Source organism: Artibeus jamaicensis, unplaced genomic scaffold (genome assembly GCF_021234435.1).
Source record: "Artibeus jamaicensis isolate MK-2021 breed Jamaican fruit bat unplaced genomic scaffold, CSHL_Jam_final contig_3126, whole genome shotgun sequence".
Classification (NCBI taxonomy): Eukaryota; Metazoa; Chordata; class Mammalia; order Chiroptera; family Phyllostomidae; genus Artibeus; species Artibeus jamaicensis.
The window spans coordinates 6679824-6702519 of record NW_026521723.1 but is presented as its reverse complement, the minus strand read 5'-3'; the positions used below and the strand labels follow the sequence as shown (position 1 = coordinate 6702519).

The 22696-nt window shown below is 41.9% G+C and overlaps 1 protein-coding gene across 1 annotated transcript; it reads left to right on the top strand.

Annotated features, from left to right (window-relative positions):
* Positions 1-527: 527 nt before the first annotated feature.
* On the top strand, positions 528-1927 carry RETNLB (resistin like beta). Its single transcript, XM_037148868.2, has 3 exons — positions 528-663; positions 1162-1233; positions 1791-1927. Exons 1-3 carry the CDS (start codon positions 543-545, stop codon positions 1925-1927), a joined length of 330 nt encoding a protein of 109 aa, XP_037004763.2. The 5' UTR covers positions 528-542.
* The last annotated feature ends 20769 nt before the right edge of the window (positions 1928-22696 follow it).

Sequence of the window (22696 nt, the reverse complement as noted above, 5' to 3'; positions counted from 1 at the left end):
ACCTTTTACTGATGAAGAACCAAACAAGAGGCTTATAATATGGGGCAGCCCACAGAAAGTCCAGGCGCTGGCCTCATCAGGTTGCCAAGAAGAAGATGGGGAGGAACAGAAAGCAGGGGAACTCCCCTTGGCACTACAGAAGCAAAACAAGGCAGACAAAGTGTATCAGTGTGCTGTGGTGCATGCCAGCTGGCTCAGTTCTCTGAAAATACCAGGCAGTGTGTTTGTATGGGTGTCCATGCTTGTGTGTTAAGGGGTGCCCAGGTCAACACCATGAGCTATAAAACATCCTTGGTTGAGGAGTCTTTGCAGAACTTTTCTGAATTTTTTTGGTGAGTGAGTCCTCTTTGCAGCCACTCTCCCTACTCTTTAGACTTCTTAGAGAGATCCCAACTCTATACAGACTCTGCCATTTCTCCATGTGTGCTACCTTGAGACTCTCCACATTCTCTTCTCCCTTTTTTCCAAACCACCTTGGAGCTCAGAGACCTCAGCTTTTTTCCAATCTTTCCTCCCAGCCCCAGGACACTGCCTTCCACAGGATGAAGCCTACTTGCTGCCTTCTCATCACCATCCTCCTTCTTCAGATGAGTGTAGGGAACACTGAGTGTTCCTTAGACTCCATTGTGGACGAAAAGATAAATGAAGCTCTCCAAGATCTGGGTAACTGACAGCAATCAGGTGAAACAGAAGGGTGACCCCTGATCATGCCTCCTGCTCCTAAATGCTTTCCCTCTGTCCCTGTCCCCAGATCCCAACCTCTAGTCAGTCCACTCAAGCCTAAGACTCCTGCCCAGGGCCTTCCCACTCTCCTATCAGTCCTCTCTTTTTGGACTGAAAGTTAGAGTTTCCTTGATGATAATGATATTGATAATGTTGAGGGGGAGGAGGAGGAGGGAAGGAGGAAGATAGCAATAATTTATGAACACTCGTTATGAACAAAATGTGATGAAAAGCCTTCTATAGATTACTTCATTTAATTTTCACTTTCTGAGGTAAGTACAACTATTACTTTCATTTTCAAAATGAGGCAGCTAAACACTAACCCTAGGTAGTAGCCTGATTATGGACACAGGGATACCTCTCGGGAAGAAGGAGTTGTAGAAGGACATCATGGAAAACAGAGATCATGGACAATACTGTTTCTTCTCTCCTACTCAGAGGTCAATACTTCTCCCCAACTCTTATGTACCAGTATCACCAGCTCTGGCAGACTGGCCTCCTGCCCTGAAGGTGAGTGATGCCATGAGGAAGAATGGTGGGTAAGATGCCCTATGCCCTTCCCTGTCTGTCCCCAGCACCTTCAGCTTCCCTCTACCCACATTTGTGTTTGCCTGGTGCTGAGTCTTGACTCCGGGCTCCCAGAGATGGCTCACCCATTCTCATTCCCCATAACAAAGCTGCTGAGGGATCTTGGGTTTCTGCCTCTTCCCTCCCCACATTCCTTTCATGACCTAGTGTATAAGCCTTCTTCTCAATTGTCCTGCTGTGCAGCCTTATTACCTGTCCAGTCCCTTGTTATTCATCTCCCTTTTTCAACCTCATGCCCTGTTTTGATGGGTAGAGGCAACAGCACAAATTGAATTTACCATGAATCTGAAGGAACAGAAATGCCTAGGCCCCTCACTTTCACAGATCTCCACCATGGTCATATGCCTAAATTTGTTTTAGTATTTTTTCCTTAAAGAAACAACCTCTGGGCTGTGCAGAGATGAAAGATGATTATGGGTAGACCTTCCTCCTCTCAAAATCTCAGGGCTCTGACACCCATGTCTTATGCGCCCACACAGGGAATGTTGTCACGGGCTGTGCTTGTGGCTATGCCTGCGGTTCCTGGGATATCCGAGGGGACACCACATGCCACTGCCAGTGCAGCGTGGTAGACTGGGCCACGGCCCGCTGCTGCCACCTGACCAAAGAAGGATGACAATGAGAACCCGAAAGTGTGGCCATGACTGGAATGAAATCATGACCCCAAATGGGAAACTTCACTAAGAGTTTCCCTTCATTTGTTACAACCCAGCTTGTTGGATAATAAAGGCAACTTTTGCACCTCTCTGTGTACATATTTTTGATGTCACCACTTCTGGCTTAGGACTCTTTTAGCCAGAAAATGTTTCTAGAATCCCTATAACTCATTCTTGACAAGGATTAGGAAAAATACGAGGGAAATGGGGAAGACCTAAATGGACACTACAGTTCTTTTACTATTTTAAAAAAAAGGGTACTTTGTGCCAGGCACTTTGCTTGGCAGTAGAAGGTACAAGAGAAAATGACACATGTGTCCTTGTGGACCACACCAACTAGCACAGTGGCTGCAAACAAGGTGTAGGCAGAATTTTCCAAGGGGGAGGTGGACAAAGGCAGTTTTAAAATAGTCAGTTTCTAGATTTTTGATTTGTATATGTACCGTTTTCTATGTATTATCATTTTGATCAAGATGATAAATTTGCCATTATGCTTCTCCCACATAACAAAAGAAAAACAAGCCCTTACTTGTTATGAAACCCTCCCATGGTTCATTGCCCTGGGGTGTAAAAATCAGCAGAATGTAAAAAAAATGATTAAAAAATTGGTGACTGACTCAGTGAGTGCGTAACAAGTCTTTTACAAATAGGGAGCTTCTAGTTTTGACTCAATACTGCAAAAGGACATAATCTAGTTATTAATGAGTAGATTATCAAAATAATTTTAATAAGTTATAGTATGATTTTTAACTAATAATGCATAAGGAATTCAAACAAGTTGAAGGACATTACTGTAACAAAATTTCCCTTTCCTACTTAGTTATGAAGTGGTCTCAAGGCTCATAACTATGAAAAGAAAAAGTAGGAATATAATTGGTTCTAAACTTTATTTCTCTCTAGAATTATTTATCCATGCATATATAAAATACTTGGGGGAAAGCAGTTTCATCTCTCTCATTTAAGACATACATTTATAACAATGCCATTTGTGTTTATTTAACACTTATTACAATTTGTTATGTTCTGTCTGTGTACTATTAATCATTGTAATAATATATACTCCTATTTATGGCAGCTAGTGTTTAAAAAAAATAAACTAAGTGATGTCACTTTCCTATCCAAAGTACACTTCTAAAGACTTCTCATTACACATAAAATAAAATCCCAAGTGTTTATCATGGCCAGGAAAACCATGCATCTAGCCAGTGGTTACACCTCTGACCTCATTTCTGAGCCTTGCTCACTTCGCCCTGGCCACACGTGCATTCTTGGTATTCCTGTGAGTTATAACCACACTTTTACCTCAAGGCCTTTCCACTCTGTGTCCACCAAGTGGTTACGTGGTTTTCCACACACAAGGTCAGCTCTCAATATTTTCCAGAGAAGTCTTCTCATCATGCTTTATCTCTTGCCCTCCCCCCTTTTTTAAATGCTTCTTAATCTTGACATTATAATATATACTTATCTGTGAATGTTTATCTCCCCCCTTGGGACATGTGATCCATGAAAGATGAAATGAAATCTTACTTAATTTGAATGTCATTGAATCCCCAGTGCCTAGCCCATGGAGAAGCTATAATGAATGATGGATTAGTTACTACCAAGTCCAACTCTGAGTGCTAGTCCACTTTCTCTCTTGCTTTCTATTCCTTTTATTTTACCTCAACCTTGCTCAGTGAAGGACAGACATTGCTTTAATGGAGCCCTTGATTCTATTCTCAAGGTGCCTGCAGAAGAAATAACTACATCAGAGGGAATCTCTTTGAAAGAAAAAGCTGAAGAGAGACAACGGAGGCTAGAGAGGTTGCCAACAATACAAGCAGAAATCAGATTTTGTAGCTCTGGCTGATACAGTTCATTGAGCACTTAGTGACCAGTTTTCCCTTTCTGTGTTAAAAGTATCCTTATTTTATTCAGGGTGCTCATGTGCCCAGTCCTGAATGATAAATTATTGTTTTAGCCAATAACCAAGCTCCCAGACATCTTTGTATGGAGTGTATCATGTGTCACATGACCAAAATCAGTCCAAGAAGACTGAAAAGAGCTCTGTTTGGAGAGAAAGTTTTTTTCCTGAATAAAAATCAGAGATTCAAAGTTATCTATAACCCTTGTTGCTTTGGATGTTGGTATGGGGATGTAAGGTCTAGAGTTGTCACCATGGAGTTAGTCAATGATTTTGTGACTTTTGAGGAAAAATTATAAGGACTGTGAAGTAGAAACAGGGAAAAATATGAGGCCATAATAACATCATTCAGCCACTGAACTAAGTCATTGAAACTTATTTCTTCATAAATGAATAATAAGTGTTTGTGTTCATTTATTTTACAAATATTTATGGAGTTCTGCTCTGTGGCAGGCATTGAGATATAGCAGAGGCTAAAATGCATAAGGATTACTGACTTCATGGACCCTCTATTCTCATGTTAAGCCTTCACCAGCTGAGATTTTTGTTACTTTCCATGGACAACATTAGTCAAGGGCAATAGAAGGTATCTGGGCGGATGACAACCAGGGCTCTTAGACTACACCTTTCCTGTCTCTTCTTGTTGAAGGACTGAACAAAATGTCTGTGATGAGAGTAGTCAGCAAACTTGGCAATTCCTGTCAGGCAACTGCCAGCCTTGTGGGGCTGACAAGAAGGAGCAGAATGCAAACAGAGAAAGGCAAAATGACTTCCCTAGGCAGAGAACCCAAGCAAAGGCAGCTAGTATTCCCTCCAGACACACACCGGAGATTGTTTCAGGCTCTTTCTGAAGGTTCGACCCACCCCAGCTATCTTAGATCCCAACTACTGGCAGTGTTTGTTGGTTAAGACGAGGGACTAGCCTGGTAACACTGCACCAGGGTGTAAAACATCCCTGTCTTCCACACCTCGGCAGCCCGTTCCTAAACCTGGCTGGGTGAGTGTGGCAGACAACTCTCTTCCCTGGCACTTGTTTCCTGAGAGTGCTGCAAAGAGATCCAGGCCAGCTTGACCCTGCTGCTTCCCTTCCCTTGCTCCCATGAACACCTATTTCTACTTTATTTTCTCCTTGCCCTCCCATCCTCCCTGCTCTAAACCCAGGAGTTACTCTTCATCTTCTGTCCATTTTTTTCATCTTCACAGGATGCTGTATTCTTGCAGAATAAAGCTTTCTTCTCATCTCCTTCTCTTTGCCCTTCTTCAATTGATGAGCTTGTAGGATGCCCAACATTTCTTAGATTTTGCTATGAATAAAAAGATAAGAGCAATGTTCAGTGAACTGGGTGGCTGATACCGGAGAGGGTGAGAGAATGGGGGGGCAGTTTTATGCCTGATGCTCAGTCCCGCTACCAGACCCCACTCCATTTCCCACCTTGTCTCCAGAGGACAACCTGTAACTGGAAGATTTGTCTCAAAGCCCCTGCCCTCTCCATGCCTTATTAGTGCTGAGAGTTGCTGGTGATGCAGAGAGGAACCCTGCACCTAACACTCTTGAGCACATACTATGTGCTAGGCACTGTTAAGTGTTCCATCATTATTTTATTAACTCCTCAGTGCAACTCTGTGAAGTGAGCACTCTTAATTCCATTTTACAAAAGAAACCGAGGCTTCAAAAAGTTACATACTTTTGCAACAGCACACAGCTATTGAGTTACTCAATCCTGGACACAGTGACTCCTTTGCATGAGCATAAAGGTGATGTGGGGTCTGGGGAAAGGGTCTGGCCAGTTTGGGTCCCAGCCCTCCCGTATACCAGCATCACTAATGAAAGTAGTGGGTCATCCTGCCCTTCAGGTGGAGTAGTTGTACGAGGGAAAGGTGCTTGCTCACTCCACACCCATTCTCAGGCTCCTGGGCTCAGGCTACCAGCAGATTGTCCCCAGTTTGAGGAATGTAATGTTGTTGGGTTGAATCACAACCTCAATACCACTAATTTCCTTTCCATCCTCCCCGCCAAGGGGCTACTTAGGAATTGGAGATTGCTTTCCACTCCCTCCCCCTTCCTATATCTCATCTACTGCAACCTTTTCTTTTCTCCAGTGCCTTGCCATGTCATCCACCTCCTACTCCATCAACCTCCTATTCTAATCCCACACTGTTTCTGCCCTGTCAGAAGGAAGGAGACTAAGGGTAATTAGTGGAAGGCCTCTCTCAAATTCTGAGGGCCATGGTTTTCTCTCCCTAGCCCATGCTGTGCAGGGTACATTGTCACCAGATGCTTATGTGGCTGTGCCTCTGGTACCCAGGATGTACAGGGGGAAACCACATGCCATTGCCAGTACATTGGTGTGGGGTGGACCACTGGCCACTCTACCGCCTCCTCTAAGTAAAGGAGACCAACATCTCAGGCTGGGGACTGTGAAGGCAATAAAACCAGGAAACCTCTACCAGTTCTCATTCAGATCAAAACTTCTCAAGACCCCTCTGCCCATGACACCCTGCTTCCCACATAATAAAGATAGTTTTTGCTTGTGTCTTTGGTCTTTTCTCTCTGCAGGGCGTCTCCGACATGTGCCGAGATGGGGAAGCTGTGGAGGGGATCAGAAGAACTGTAACCAACATCCCACCTCCACTATCATCACCTCATCTTTTTTTATTACAATATTTTTAATTTTTTGGTTACAGTTGACAGTAGTTTCAGGTGTACGAGATAGTGATTAGAGATTTATATACCTTATAACTGATCACCCCAATAGGCCTATAGAGAAAGATAACATTTTAGGTCTATCACCTGACTAGGGGCTCTGCAGCATTGCCCCAGTTAGTCAGAGTGAAGTTTCTCTGGGAAGGAGGCATCTTGCTCCTGCTAGTTGGTCTGTGACAGCCAGATCATGTGGTTTTGACTTGTGATGATTCAGATGCAAAATCAAAAGGACAAGCCAGTGCCTGGACAGGTACAGGGTTGGGGGACGGTTGAGAGTAAAAAATATGAGGCAAGGGAGCTGGATGGTGGGACTTTGAGATGCTGGGAATCTGTGATGAGAATTTGGGAGGGAACTGGAGTGCACATTTTCTCTTCTAACCACACCCCATACCTTCCGTGGAGACTATAAAATGCCTTCAAAGTCCTATTCAACAATAACACGAATTATTTATGTGACCTCTGCTAATGGTACCTATCCCTTTGTAAGAACAGTCATCTAAGGTTTAAATGAACTATAACGTTCGGAATTATCAAAATAGAAAATCGGATTGTTCTTTTCTTCTAAGATGGAGTAGTACAAAGACAGACCTAGCATTGATAAAGATTTCTTTTTTAAAATTATTTTTATTGTATTTTTCCATTATCATTTGTCCCCATTACACCCCCTACTCTCCTCCACCCAGTAGAGAACATTTCAAATAGATTTCAAGTTCCCTCACCAATCCCGATGCACACATCAAGCCTTGTAATGATAGTTAACACTGAGCATAAAATATGTGAGCACTGGTCTAGTGCTTTGCATGTGCTATTTTGATTAATTCTTTTTTTAAAGATGTATTTTACCATTATACTGGAAAAAATGGGCCATAGGCAGGTTTACTAACTTGCAACAAACTTTGTTAGTACACAGCCAGGATGTGGGGATGCTGGGATTTGAACTCAAGCTGTGTGACTACGCAGGCCACATGCTTTTAACAACCATCAACTTCTGCCTCTGGTACTAGGCTTTATTCTTTTTATTTTTATTGTTGTTGCTCAAGTACAGTTGTCTGCATTTCCTCCCCAGCACTCCCCTTTAGGCCCCATTCTTCAACAAGGATTGAGTCTCACTGTTCTGGGCTTTGTTTCTGAAACTAGAGGTACAGAGAAGTAAACTCACATGGTTGGGGAAGCACATTCAGACGACATGACCTCTGGTTTGACTGGCGAGCTCGACCCAGGTATGGCAGCTCCCCTCTGCCTGCCTGTGTCTGGAATGTGCTCCCTACTAGCCTCCTTTGTGCAGGAAGCTGCCCAAGGACGCAGCCTTGAGATAGCAATGCAGTGTGAATCCTGGGTACATGACTGAAGCCTGTTAAGGTTTCCTGTATATGTGACTGTCCCTAGTTAAAGACTCCATATACACTTTGAAAATTTGGCTGACAGGCACAGAAATCTACTAGTCTTATCATCATTTGAGACAAGTCTTTTAAGTAAGTTTCTTTGTTTACTAAATCTGAGGCCTACCAATCTGCAGTGGTCTGCCTTTTCTTTGGTTTTTCCCTGCCTTCTGAGTTAAGGGGCTGGTTTCAGATTATACCCAGGAAGCTTCTGAGGAGGTTGTAATCCAACACACACACATGCCCAAGAGTGCTCACCATCTAGAACATTCCTTAGACATTAAAGCACACATATGTTGCCTCTGCTCGGGCAGCCTTGGTGGTCTAGCGATCACTCTCCTGATCACTACCATTATTTGGGTATGGCAAGGCCAACAGATCAGGAGATGGCTGCACTGAAGATATTTTCTTATACTTACAGATCTAAAAGAAAGAGACAGGCCATGCCATACCATGGCAGGCAGGGGATGGTGGTGGGGGGCGCACAAGGAAGCCCTGCAGTCTGCCAGCAGGCAGAGCCAGGGGGCGATGGACAGGCAAGAACCTTTTATCACGGTTTCCATGAGAAGATATGGGTGATGCAGTGTAAGCCTTGCCCATTGTGTAAACTAGAATCAACAAGCTTACACAATTGCAGCAGGCTCTGGGGCATAGGAGCTGTCCTAGATGTTGCTATGAGTTGTATTATCCTGTGATTAGTGCCATGAAACACCCAGAGGGGAAAAAAAAACAGAAGAGGCTTTTGTCTTTGGAGAAGCCAAGTGGAACAGAAAGTAGCAAGTGCCAAAGACAGGTGGTAAATTCTTCCTGTAGCTTTCTGGTCTCTCCAGGGACAGTCCCTGAGTGCAGGGCCTCTCTACAGAATCATGTGCCAGGAATGAGACATCAACTGACAATGTTTACAGCTTCCCCGAACCACAGGGAGAAATCTTCATTCTCCTGCCTCATATAAGATCCAACATATAATAAATGAACTTGTTTCTAACTGTAGCATGAATGACCACTCAGCCCCTGCTCCTTGAATTCTGCAATCATTTATTCCAGACTGACCAATTCCCAATGTCTCTGGGAGGAAAATAAGTCATCCATTGTTATGGAATCGTATAGGTTAACATCCATGTTTGTTTGTTTTTTAAGTATTTTTATTGATTACGCTATTATAGTTTTCCCAATTTTCCCCCTTTATCCCCTTCTGCCCTGCCCCCTCAACCCTCCAGCATTTCTCTGCCTTAGTTTATGTCCAGGGTTATACATATGAGTTCTTTGATTTCTCTGTTTCTTTTTTTAATATATTTTATTAATTACGCCATTACAGTTGTTCTATCTCTCCCCTTCATTCCCCTCCCCCCTGCACACCCTCTCCCCCACCATTCCCCCCCTTTAGTTTATGACCAAGTGTCTCAAGTTCTTTAGATTCTATATTTCCCATACTATTCTTGCCCTTCCCCTATCTATTTTCTACCTACCATCTATGCTATTTATTTTCTGTACCTTCTCCCCCCTTCTCCTTCTCCCACTGCCCTGCTGCTAACCCTCCATGTGATCTTCATTTCTATGGTTCTGCTCCTGATCTAGCTGTCCTTTTAGTTTGCTTTTGTTTTAGGTGTGGTTGTTAATAACTGTGAGTTTGCTGTCCTTTCACTGTTCATCTTTTTTTATCTTCTTTTTCTTAGGTAAGTCCCTTTAACATTTCATATAATAAGGGCTTGTTGATGATGAACTCCTTGAATTTGATCTTATCTGAGAAGCACTTTATCTGACCTTCCATTCTAAATGAAAGCTTTGCTGGATAGAGCAATCTTGGATGTAGGTCTTTGGATTTCATGACTTGGAATACTTCTTTCCAGCCCCTTCTTGCCTGTAAGGTCTCTTTTGAGAAATCCACTGACAGTCTGATGGGAACTCCTTTGTAGGTGACTGTCCCCTTAGCTCTTGCTGCTTCTAGGATTCTCTCCTTCATTTTTATCTTGGCTAATGTCATGATGATGTGCCTTGGTGTGTTTCTTCTTGGGTCCAACTTCTTTGGGACTCTCTGAGCTTCCTGGATTTCCTGGAAGTCTATTTCCTTTGCCAGATTGGGGAAGTTCTCCTTTATTATTTGTTCAAATAAGTTTTCCACTGATGGCTGTTCCTCTTCCCCTTCTGGTACCCCTATAATTTGGATGTTGGAATGTTTAAAGATGTCCTGAAGGTTCCTAAGCCTCTCCTCATTTTTTTGAATTCTTGTTTCTTCATCCTTTTCTGTTTGGTCACTTTTTTCCTACTTCTGGTCCACTCCATTGATTTGAGTCCCAGTTTCCTTTCCATTACTATTGGTTTCCTGTGCATTTCCATTCATTTCAATTAGTTTAGCCTTCATATGTTCCTCTAATTTGTGACTAAAATCAACCAGTTCTGTGACAATCCTGTTCACCACTGTTTTGAACTGTGCATCTGAAAGTTTGGCTATTTCTTTATCGCTTAGATTTATCGGCTCTCGGGCTCTGAGTTGTTCTTGAGCCATGTTTTGATCAGTTTGTGCCTGTTATGTATGAGGAGCAGAGCCTTAGTTGTTCACTGGGCTGGGGCCACCCAGGTCACTGGCTTGTGATGAAGTATGTGGGGGTGGGGTCAGAGAGGGACAATGGTGGTTCCCTCTGCCTCTTCCCACCACTGGGGCCTGCATGGTCTGTCTTACCGCTCAGTCCTTCAATGGTTTATCTGTGCATGAATGTGTGACCGGGATCAGCCCTCAGTGGGTCTGCCTGCTTCTCCACACCTGGGATCCGCCCACGGCTGCTGGCGCACCTGGGTTGGTCTGGTGGATCTTTCCTGTCCGACCCCACTCTGCTGCTGGCTGTGCCCCTCTTACCGGTTTGGCTGAAGGGTACGTTGTTCTCAAACTTCCATGTAGTTCAATTTTCTGTGGTTTGGCTATGTTTTTGTTGCTAAAACTTTATTGTTTTTAAACTTCGTTGTGCGAGAAGGTACAGTGCTTTCACCTACACCTCCACCTTGGTGGAAGTCCCCCTGATTTCTCTGTTTCTTATACCATTTTTGTCTCTCCATGTCTATTTTATGCCTACTAATTATGCTTCTTCTTCCCTGTACCTTTTGTCCCCTATTCCTCCCTTCCCCCTCCCCCTTCTTTTCTTTTAGGTTCATTTGTTGGTAGTTGTGAGTTTGTTGTCATTTTACTGTTCATATTTTTTATCTTTCTTTTCTTAGATAAATCCCTTAACATTTTATATAATAAGGGCTTGATGATAATGAACTCCTTTAACTTGACCTTATCTGGGAGCCACTCTATCTGCTCTCTCATTCTAAAAGATAGCTTTGCTGGATAGAGGAATCTTGGATGTACGTCCTTGTCTTTCATGACTTCAAGTACTTCTTTCCAGCCCCTTCTTGCCTGCAAGATTTCTTTTGAGAAAGCAGCTGATAGTCTTATGGGTACTTCTTTGTAGGTAACTGTCCCCTTTTCTCTGGCTTCTTTTAAGATTCTCTCTTTACCTTTAATCTTGGGTGACTTCATAATGATGTGCCTTGGTGTGTTTCTCTTTGGGTCCAACTTCTTTGGACTCTCTGAGCTTCCTGGACTTCCTGGAAATCTATGTCCTTTGCCAGGCTGGGGAGTTCTCCTTTATTATTTGTTCAAGTAAGTTTTCAATTTCTTGCTGTTGTCCTTCTCCTTCTGGTACCCCTATGATTTGGATAGTGAAATGTTTCAGGTTTTCCCAGAGGTTTGTAAGACTCTCTTCACTTTTTTGAATTATTGTTTCATTTTGTTCTGGATGGATGTTTAATTTTTCCTTTTGTTCCAAATCGTCATCTGAGTCCTGGTTTCCTTCCTGTCACTGTTGGTTCCATGAACATTCTGTTTTATTTCACTTTGCATATCCTTCATTTGTTTTTTTTATTTTTCAACCCAGCTCAATCAGATCCATGAGCCTTTTGATTACCAGGGCTTTAAACTCACCAGGAGATAGGCTGGCTATCTCCTCATCGCTTAGTTCTCTTTCTGAAGATTTTCTCTGTTCTTTCATTTGGGCCCTATTTCTTTGTCTCAGGGCACCTGTTAAGTTGTAAGGGGGTGGGGCCTTAGGTATTCACCCAAGCAGGGCAACCGTCTTTGCTCCTCTGTGGTAGTGCTTGTGTGGGAGGGGCCAGAGACAGAACAGTGCAGCTCCCCTGCACCACTCTAGCCCGTTTTCCAACTCTGTTGTGAGGCTGGGAGTTTCTCCCGCCATGGCAACCGCCATATCCTACAGTCAGTTCTGAGTCTGAGTTTCACCTTCAGCCAGCCCTGCTGCATGGTCCATTGCCTCACCTCAGGTTCTTGCTGGTCTGGCTGTTCTGGATGATTTTTTCTTTAATTCTTTGGTTGTCAGAGTTCCATGCAGTTTGATTTTCTGACACTTCTGGTTGTTTGTTGATTTTAGATTGGTTGTTATTCTCCTTTTGGTTGTGCGAGGAAAAGAAGGGTTTCTATCTATGCCTCCATCTTGTAGGAGCTAGAGAAAAATTAGAAGAGAAATCACTCTTTATGATTAGGTTTTCCTCCACTGATGAAAGAGGCCACAGAAAAACAGCTTTATACCTCCACAGTGACTCTACTTCTCTGGATAAAGATTAGTTCATGGCCAGTGGTATAATGTGAAGGATTCTGAGAAAATCCTCTCTTTAAATGTTCTTGCATTTCCTGGCTTGAATCCTTCCATCGGTTTAATTTGGATGGGTCTAGAAATCTCTGAGCTCTCTAAATGCACATATCTATTTTGAGCCTTATCAAACAGTATTGTGTGTATAATGGGAAAGGCAATGGAACTTATAGTGAAAAATACCACAAAGGTAAATTTTATTTATGCCACTTTACTCTGTCAACCATGGAGCCAAGCTATGGAGGGGAAAAGGAAGAAGGGATGATGTTTAGAAGCAAGAGCTTTTAGGTACTCTGAGGAGTAGATGACAAAAAATGTGAGAAAGTAAAGATGTGTTTGGGAGAAAAGGACCAGGGTAGTCAAGGCACACTTAGTGCTCTGAGATGTGTAGGAGACTGAGTGCATATAATGAAAGTACATAAAAAGGGCAGGTTTCCTCAAAACACAGGCTGAGGGAAATTATCTGTGGGAAATGCTCTGATGAGTGAGGCTTACATGAGGATACACAAAGCAAGGAAAGGATCAGAAAAGTCTATGAAGTCCCTACGTAGCACAGAGAGGAGAGAGACTGATGGAAGCTCAGCCGGTGCTCACCTCAAGTAGACATTTACTGGTGGAGGTTTAAAGTAATGTAAACTGGGAGATGTGAGAAAATTCAACACTGCAGTAATCAGTGTTTTTTTAACTAATCATCCAAACAACATTTATGCCTGAAAAACTCCCAATGCAGGCATAGTGGCAATGCAGCCTTAGAACAAAGTGATCATCTCTCAGCTTTGGCTTTCAAAATGGGCATCTTTGAGTCTGGCTGGTAGTACAACACATTTATTCATGCAAACTCCCAGGATGGAAGAAGAAATACACAGCTGTTTAGAACATGACAATTTCTCATAATACAGAGAATTCATGGGATCCAGCTATAGACTAGCATAGCACAACTTTTCACCTACGATTTAAACAATATGAGAGACATGAAAATCTGACCAAAAACACTGAGGACATGAGAATCCATCTAGGGTGAGATGGGCTCTCTTTGAAAGATCTTGCTCTTAACTTCATGGGCACTTTGAGGGGCCTCTTGTACCCTGGCCTTAAGTAAGTGGGCTGCTTATTTGTCAGGGTTGATCTCTGAGATCATTTAAAATGCATCCAGTTTCTATGTGGAGGATACAATTGGAAGGTGGCCATATGATGAGACACAGTCTGGAATCAGCACAGTGGAGAATTCTCACCCTGCTGTGTTCCTTTCACCAACCACCAAAAGTGGTCTGGTGAACACTGAGGACTTCAATCGTGGTGACAAGTGTCCTCTAAATAAATGTATGCTTTGGTCCTAACAAGCACAAAGTAATCCTGACTAAAATAAATGCAGACTGTTAGGATGTAGGGTGAACTGGACTTTATTAGAATAAACACAAGCGATTACCCAGACCTAAAACTGATCAGATTTATCAGGGTCTAATATATATATTGGACCTAGCATATCCACTGAAGGGATTCTTTATGATCTGCACCACTGTTAAGCATTTCCATTGGCCCTTCCATCTTAGAGGAGGGGTGACTGATGTCTGAGCAGAGCATTTCTGAACAGGTACACTTGAAAGATCCTGGACTCAGATATATTTAAACCGTATTCTTGAGCTTAAAATGTTTATGTTATTGAGCGTTGATCTAATGTCTTTAATGCCCTGACTAATCAGGAATTGGATTGAATTTGTTGCCATGACACTTGAAAAAGTGGAGCAAAATTTAAGTAAGTGCCTGCTATTTGGCTGCCTGAATGTTTGCCTTGAAGGATGTGACAGCATTCATAGAATGCTCCTTTTATGTATGGGAGTAATAAGTGACACAGAATATAAAATAATACTGATCTTGTCAATAAAGTTGTTCGGTTAAAGTAACAGTGTTTAGGTCTCTTTTGCAACTATGAACTTGTTCATGGCAGATGAATCACAGACTGGATTCCAGGCCAGTTGCATCAGAAAAATGGTTGTAATTGAGCAACATCAAATTCTTCAGGGCTCCCAGGCACCTGGACAGTGGAAATCACCACCTGGTTGCCAATCGTAACAGTGTGTAGCCCTTCCAAAGAAAATGGGCTCTGGTGAAGAAAGTTTGTGAGATACCACACACTTAAAAAGGTCTGTGACCACAGAAACATTACCACTGTAAAAACGGGCATTAGACCTCCCTCCCTGGGTCACCCTCAGTTCAGTGACCAGACCACAGTTTAGAGCAGAGCAACAGGAATGACCACCAAATGTAACTGGAAGCATCTGATGATAACAAAGAATGCTGGTGAACAAAAAGCCCTGGGCTTGGGTGAAGCCTCGGTAAAATGCCCTGTAGCACCTTAGCTGGAATAGATGCCTCTTCTTCATTTTTGTTAGGAATTCTCTGTCATACGTTTTAACTCTTTGTCATGCTATAACTCTTTGTCGGGTCAAGGCCTCAGGCCTTGTTGAAATAACTTTATAGCTGTAAAATCATATCGAAGGTTTTCTTTAGAATGACGAAGGGATCATTTCCCACTGACTACTCTGAAATAAAACATACATAGAAATATAAACAAGTTTCTTTCAAATGTGTTTGATCTGAAAGATATGCAAAAGCATAAAGATATGAGATAATTGTATAATCACCCTATGCATTCATCTCCTCATCTACAAAATGGGGTTAATAATAATACCTACCTCATAAAGATGTTGAAAGGATTAAATAGATAATATATTTAAAATATTACATAAGTATTAGCTTTCATTGTTTATATAAGATATTATTTTCTAAAGTACCAATTCAAATCCTAGCATATAGTAAGTGCTCCAGAGTATTATTTATGTCACCAAAGGTGCTACTTCAAAAACATTACCCTGCCCTGCCATTGACATCAATCTTCTCTCTCTTGTCAATACCAAGTGATCACCTCTTCTACTGCAAACAGGAGTGGGTCTCTGGCAGAACAAGGCCTTCATCAGTAGCCAGGGGACCAAGCAAGCAGAGGTGGAGCTGTGCCAGGGATCTGCACGCTTATCTGTGGGGGGAAGATAAAGATGACATTTCTGAAGCATTTACTTATGAGTCCAGAATTCTAAATTATATCACCTATAAATCTAAGCTCCCCCAGGCTTGGACTTATACCTGGGCTTTAAGAGATGAAGAATAATGGTGTTTTTTATCTGCTGGGGCCTGGTGGGCTGCAGAGATCCCAGAATTAACACCGTAATCAAGACTACTGAAGAAGCACTGGCCACTCTAAACTGCTTGCAGGTATTTTATCTGGCGAAAATCTCTCATCTAATTCAGACAGGAGATGAGAGTGCTACCAATGGGAAGTTCTCTGGTCATGGTTTGTTTTGTTGGCTTTGGGTAGTTTTCAGGAGTGGTATTTCTTTTTTCCCCTCAGGAAAAGCAATTGTGATTAGAGGAATTGTTTTCAATCCCTCATTGGTAATGTTCAGCTTTCTCTTCCCTCCTTCTTTGGGAAATTAGTGTCTTTTGGTAATTTAAATGTACGTCTACAGTGTTAGAAGGAAATTGAAATTGCTTTTCAGTGTTGGTTACAGTAGAAAATTTTTTTCCTTTCATTTTAGATTAAGCCGTCTCATTAATGACTAGAAGGGAATGAGGAGTTTTTCTTTTTTTTTTAATCAATTGTTCTCTCTGGAAAAATACTATAGTGTTGGGGACCACTCTGTGTGGTTTCAGAGATTGCACCCCTGTGAGAGAAGACTCTGAAAGGGCTAGTAAGTCTCCCTGGAAAACCAGGTAATGCGGGTAGCAGACATGACCGGACTCTAACACCGAGGGTTCCTGTGGGAATCAGGCCTGATAAATACATTGTATCCTTTGAAGCTTGCTTTGCTTGGTACAGCTCTATCAATATAAACCAGATGTTTAACTTCAAGGCATAAGGAATAAACTCCTTATTTCATGAAACCTGTTTTAAAGACCCTCTGGCATCAGCATGACTAACAGACCCTGATCTGTGACAAATCCCTGTGTTCCTTCAATTGTTATCTATAGATAATACCTGTTTTTGTTTGACTACAGCCTTTTGACACTTATTGATGAGCTATGCATGTATGTTGTATACACCTATACATACCATTCCCAATAAAAGCCACTTGGGAGAAGGGCTCAGGGCGTTCTCCACTAGAGGGAATCGCCACCCCCTTTCTGCCAGAATAGCAAGATTGTGTCCAAGACGAATTATTTCTCATCCACAGTGACCAGGAAGAGTTCTTCCCACACTACAGATTTTAATAATGTTATTTTTTTTAAATCACCAAATGAAGCTCTGACCAAGTTCAGTGCACTCCAGATCACCCAGTGACTATTGACAAAAGTCCTCAGCAGAAGGGAGAAAACCCATTTTTTCATAAAATTCAAAATAAACTAATGGAAAAGAACAAATAGTTTCCTAATGTTCTGATTAAAACAAAGGAACAAATTATGAAGCAAGATTACTGGAAATGTGCCTGATTTTTGATATTTAAAAAAGCAACTGGCTGGGAGATTTGTGAGGGGTTTCAGAGTAGCTGGTGTCAACAGGGCCCCTGAGCAAGTACCTGTTGAAGGCTGCTTCAACAGGTCAACACCACGTCAGGCACAATGGAGTGAAGACACAACCGGGAATGGCATGACTTATTTTCTGAAAGTGCTGAAAATCTGCTTGGAGAGCTATCCATCAACCTGAGGACGGCAATTTGAGTGGAGAATAAAGAGCAAATTCACAAATAAAAGCCATTGTTTGTATTCAGCTCTGAGGTGACACAGATTACAGGAGACAATGATAAACGAACTAGAAGGCAAAAGACCTGAGTTCTAGCCTCAACTCTGCCACTAATTAGTTTTTGGCTTTGAACAAGTTATTTAAACTCCCCAGGCCTCTGGTCCCTGTACTGGAGGTGTAAAATGTGAGGATAAACACGAGCGTGCCTCAGGAAAGTGATGGTAGTGGTCCTGCCAGGTGCCAGGTGACTCTCCCTTCTTTTCTGATTAACTGCAAGAGATCCATAATGACTCCATGTCTTAGAATCCCAAAGAAAATGAGACCTTCTGTAGCTGATGAGCAAAGTAAAATCTCTCCTGCCTAGGAGTTTAATGTCATATGGAAAAGAAAAATATTGAGTGACTACAGATCTTTGTTTCTTTAACAGTTTTTAGAATTTTCTATAGTGATCAACTATGATCTGTCATTGATTTTACCACATGAAAGAGCTGCTGTGATTATGAGAAACAACTTAAGTAAGGCAACTGGTATAAAGTCCCTCTCATAGCAGGTTCTCAATGATCAGGAGCTCTAAAAATTTTCTCATCAGTTAAGTAAACTCGTGGGCACTACAGCCCAGGCCTTACATGATGGTTAAAGATGGAATTTAGCCTTCCACTTTCAGTGCCTCTCTTTCTCTTTTAAAACATTTTTCAAAATATTTGTAAAAGATTTTCTATTTATTGATGAAAACTTAAATGGCTCCCGTGATGCTTGTTTCAAAGGAAATGAGAGTGAGAGCTTTTGTCTCTCCTCAACTTAAAAAATTTTTTAAAATATTTTATTTATTTATTTTTAGAGAGTGGGGAAGGGAAGGAGAAAAAGTGGGAGAGAAATATCAATGTGTGGTTGCCTCTCATGTGTCCCCTACTGGGAACTTGGCCTGCAACCCAGGCATGTGCCCTGACTGGGAATCAAACCAGTAACCCTTCACTTCACAGGCCTGTGCTCAATCCACTGAGCTACACCAGGCAGGACTAAATTTTGCAATGGGGTTATAGGTAAGTGAATGAGAAGAAATCATCATTTGCCTGTGTGACCCGACCAACTGGTTAGAACCAACCATTTTTCTTAGTATTTTTTGTCATGTTTCTCTGCTCGGAATCACTACCAAAAAAATACTCTATGGAAAATGTGAGGATTAAACAGAAAATCCCTAAATGTTAGAGTAAGTTGTGGTATTTGAAATTTATTTCCCTCATCTTAGAATTTAATTAAGAAAACTAAGAAACGACAAGTTCCTATGTGATGCACGAACCACATTCTAAAAATGTGTACCCTTTTGATAAAAAGTCGAAACCAGTGGTATTTAACAAGGCCAGTAGGTCATAGGACTCCACCATTTTGCTTTGGGCTGACCTCATTTAATGACCTAAAAACAAATCAAAATATCTCTGTAGCCATTAAGATTTATTAAGAGGGGTTGACTCTGTCCCTTGATTATTTAAATGATTAGAGAATTGGATTCCTCCCTCCCTCACTAATGCTCTTCCCCCTCTTTCATTCTATCACCTTCCTTTCTTTCTCCTTGTTCTTTTCTCCCTTCTCCTTACCTGCCCTGCACTGGAGCCTGCTTCCTTCTCTGATATCCACAGGAATGGGATCAGATGAGCACTCATTCATCATTCTTCACATCTGAAGCAGACTCAGTCCTGCACTGTAGAGTATAAAAATGGTGCATTACTGATATTTTCTTTCTACATAAGTATGTTAATCACTAAAGTCTACAATCAAGCAAAAAATAAAAGAAAAAAAGAAAATTAAATGCATCTGCAATCTACCATCCAGAAAAACACTGTTATAGTGTAGAATATAGCTTTCTAGTGTGTTGCTATTCCATAGAACAATTTTTTTTACAAAATTGGATTATAGTATCAGAGAGTTTTCTAATCCATTGCCTTTCACTTAATGTCTTTACAAATTTTTCCAGTTCACCCAAAATTCTATAACATTTTTCCATTTCAAGTTAACACACATTTCTTTAGAGCTACCATACATATAACTCTATGTCACTTGACAGGGACCAAAGGCGGACCAGACAAAGATAGCTCTGCTTGCAGACACAAAACAAACATGTCAGATGAATGTGAGGAAGTGGGTGGACAGGATATTAGAAAAGAAGTAAATACCTAGGTGATTAAACCCTGATCAGAGGTTGGGAAAGGGCTCCCAAGGAAGTAATTTTACCTTGTAATGAGAATACAGGTATTCTAGTGTATAGCTACACCTGTAGACATTATCAGCTCATATCTGAGGCCTCTCTAACCAGCTAACTCTACCAGGAGTTCATATTTAATTAATTCTATTATCCGTCTGTGTGAAAATAGGCTTGTTTCTTTGTCTTTGCCAATTAAAAGGATATTTGCTTATTAACAGTTATCTTCTAGGCCACCAGCCTATGATAAGAAAAGTTACATAGGAAAAACAATAACCGTGTGTTTCTCCAGTCTGGCTTCAACTCTGGAGCTGCCTGCTAAATGCACTGCAGGCATATTGCCTCAGTTCGTAGTCCAGCTCCACACAAGACAGGGGAAAGGCTGTTCATCTCTCTAAGCTTCTTTCCTCATCTGTTAAAAAAAAATGGGGGTAATTATCCTACTCCATAAATATGTCATGAGAATCAAGTCAGAAAATCCATGTGATATGTGGCCTAAATTTAGCATATTGTGGTTGTTATTATTATTTATTATAATAATTACTATTAGTAGTAATCCATTTGGCTGAAAATAGTGGCAGGAGAGGACTGGAAGCCTGGTGTCTCATACAAGGAGATGGTTTGCAGATTGCTCCTAGCACCTCTAGAATGTGGTTCCCACCAAAAACTTCACCTAGAGATGCCACGTGGTCACTCTCCCATAAGCTCCACACCGCTGCACTGTCTGAAGGGTTTCCTTTTTTCTTGTGTGCTGTGGATAACTAACTACTAGGTGATTAAACCCTGACCATTCTCCCTCCTCTCTGTACAGCTTGAATTCACTTCCTTTAAGATATTGACTAGAAATGCTCTTATTCCATTGCCCCCAGTGACCTTGTAACCTCAGAACCACCAAACATCTACGATATCAATAAAGTCCCAGATTCACTTCCCAAAACCAGCCCTCTCAGCTCTACGTTCCCTGCCACTTCTTCCAACATGAAGAGATTGCCTATGAACTCTTGTCTCCATTTCTGATTTGTTTTTTGGGACATCCTGTTCACATTATATATTTTCTCTGACTAAATTTGGAGGTCAGAAACCTCTGCTTTTTTCCTGTCTACTGAATATCCACCTTTGATTTTACATTTAGAAAAAGAAATGATGAAATGAGGAAAACAGAGATTTGAAATATCCAATTCAGGATCACATTCTGGACACCAAATTATATAGGAAGTTCCCAAATACTTGAGTCAACTAATCTCTTACCTCTCCAAGAGGGAAAGGCTATATTTTGTTACTGCAACTACTAGAGAAAATGTTTCCTTGCTTTCATATGGAAATTTGGAAAAGCAGAACAGTAGGTTTTAAAGATATTTTCTAAGGTGAAGGGATTAAGAAATACAAATTTCCATTTATAAGAATAGTCATGGGGGACTTCGGCCAAGATGGAGGCATAGGTGGAAATAATGTGCCTCCTTGCACAACCAAAATTAAGGACAACAAAGATTTAGAAACAAAAACACAACCAGAACAGATAAAAAATTGAACTGTACAGAAATCCGATAACCATTCAACCAGGCTGGTGAGAGGGGCAGAGTCTGCGGCCGTGGGAGAGGGAACGGCAGGAAAAGGAGGTGGCTGCCAGACCCGGAGCACAGGCTGTGTGGGGCTAGCAGACCCCAAGCACAGGGAGGGAACGAGCAGAGCTCGCAAGGCGGTTGGCTGACCGTGGTCACACATTCACTGGCAGATAAACTAGGCAAAACCGGGCAGCGAGACAAACTGTGCAACCCAGAGCCCCAGGGACGGGAAATAAAGCCTAAAAGCATCAATTGAAAAGGTGCTGGGAGAGACCCCCAGCCTCACAGAAGAGTTCATTAGAGAGACCCACAGGGTCCTAGAATATACACAAGCCCACCCACCTGGGAACCAGCACCAGAAGGACCCAATTTGCTTGTGGGAAGCGGCAGAAGGGACTGAAATCCAACAGAAAGCTGAACAAGCGCCATTTTTCTCTCTTGGACCCCGCCCCCACATACAGCATCATAACCCAGCAACTGGGTTGCCCAGCCCTGGTGAACACCTAGGGCTCTGCCCCTCAAATGTAACATGTGCAACCTGACCAAAAATGGCTCAAGCAGAAGAACAAATCAAAGCCCCAGAGCAAATACTTTTAAGTGATCAAGAGATAGCCAACCTATCAGATGCACAGTTCAAAACACTGGTGATCAAGATGCTCACACAACTGGTTGATTTTGGTCACAAATTAGATGAAAAAATAAAGGCTGCACTAAGTGAAATGAAGGAAAATGCACAGGGATCCAATAGTGATGGAAACAAAACTGGGACTCAAATCAATGGAGTGGACCAGAAGGAAGAAAGAAACAATCAAACAGAAAAGAATGAAGAAACAAGAATTCAAAAAAATGAGGAGAGGCTTAGGAATCTCCAGGACATCTTTAAACGTTCCAACATCCAAATTATAGGGGTACCAGAAGGGGAAGAGAAAGAGCAACAAGTGGAAAACTTATTTGAAGAGATAATAAAAAAAAAAACTTCCTCGATCTGGCTAAGGAAATAGACTTCCAGGAATTCCAGGAAGCTCAGAGAGTCCCAAAGAAGTTGGACCCAAGAAGGAACACACCAAGGTACATCATAATTACATTAGCCAACATAAAAATGAAGGAGAGAATCCTAGATGCAGCAAGAGATAAGGGGACAGTCATGTACAATGGAGTTTCCATCAGACTGTCAGCTGATTTCTCAAAAGAGACCTTGCAGGCAAAAAGGGGCTGGAAAGAAGTATTCCAAGTCATGAAATGCAAGGACCTACATCCAAGATTGATCTATCCAGCAAAGTTTTCATTTAGAATGGAAGGGCAGATAAAGTGCTTCTCAGATAAGGTCAAATTCAAGGAGTTCATCATCACCAAGCCCTTATTATATGAAATGTTAAAGGGACTTACCTAAGAAAAAGAAGATAAAAATATGAACAGTGCAAGGACAGCAAACTCACAATTATTAACAACCACACCTAAAACAAAAGCAAACTAAACAGACAGCTAGATCAGGAGCAGAACCATAGAAATGGAGATCACAAGGAGGGTTAGCAACAGGGGAGTGGGAGGAGGAGGGGTGGAGAAGAAGGTACAGAGAATAAGTAGCATTGACGGTGGGGAGAAAATAGATAGGGGG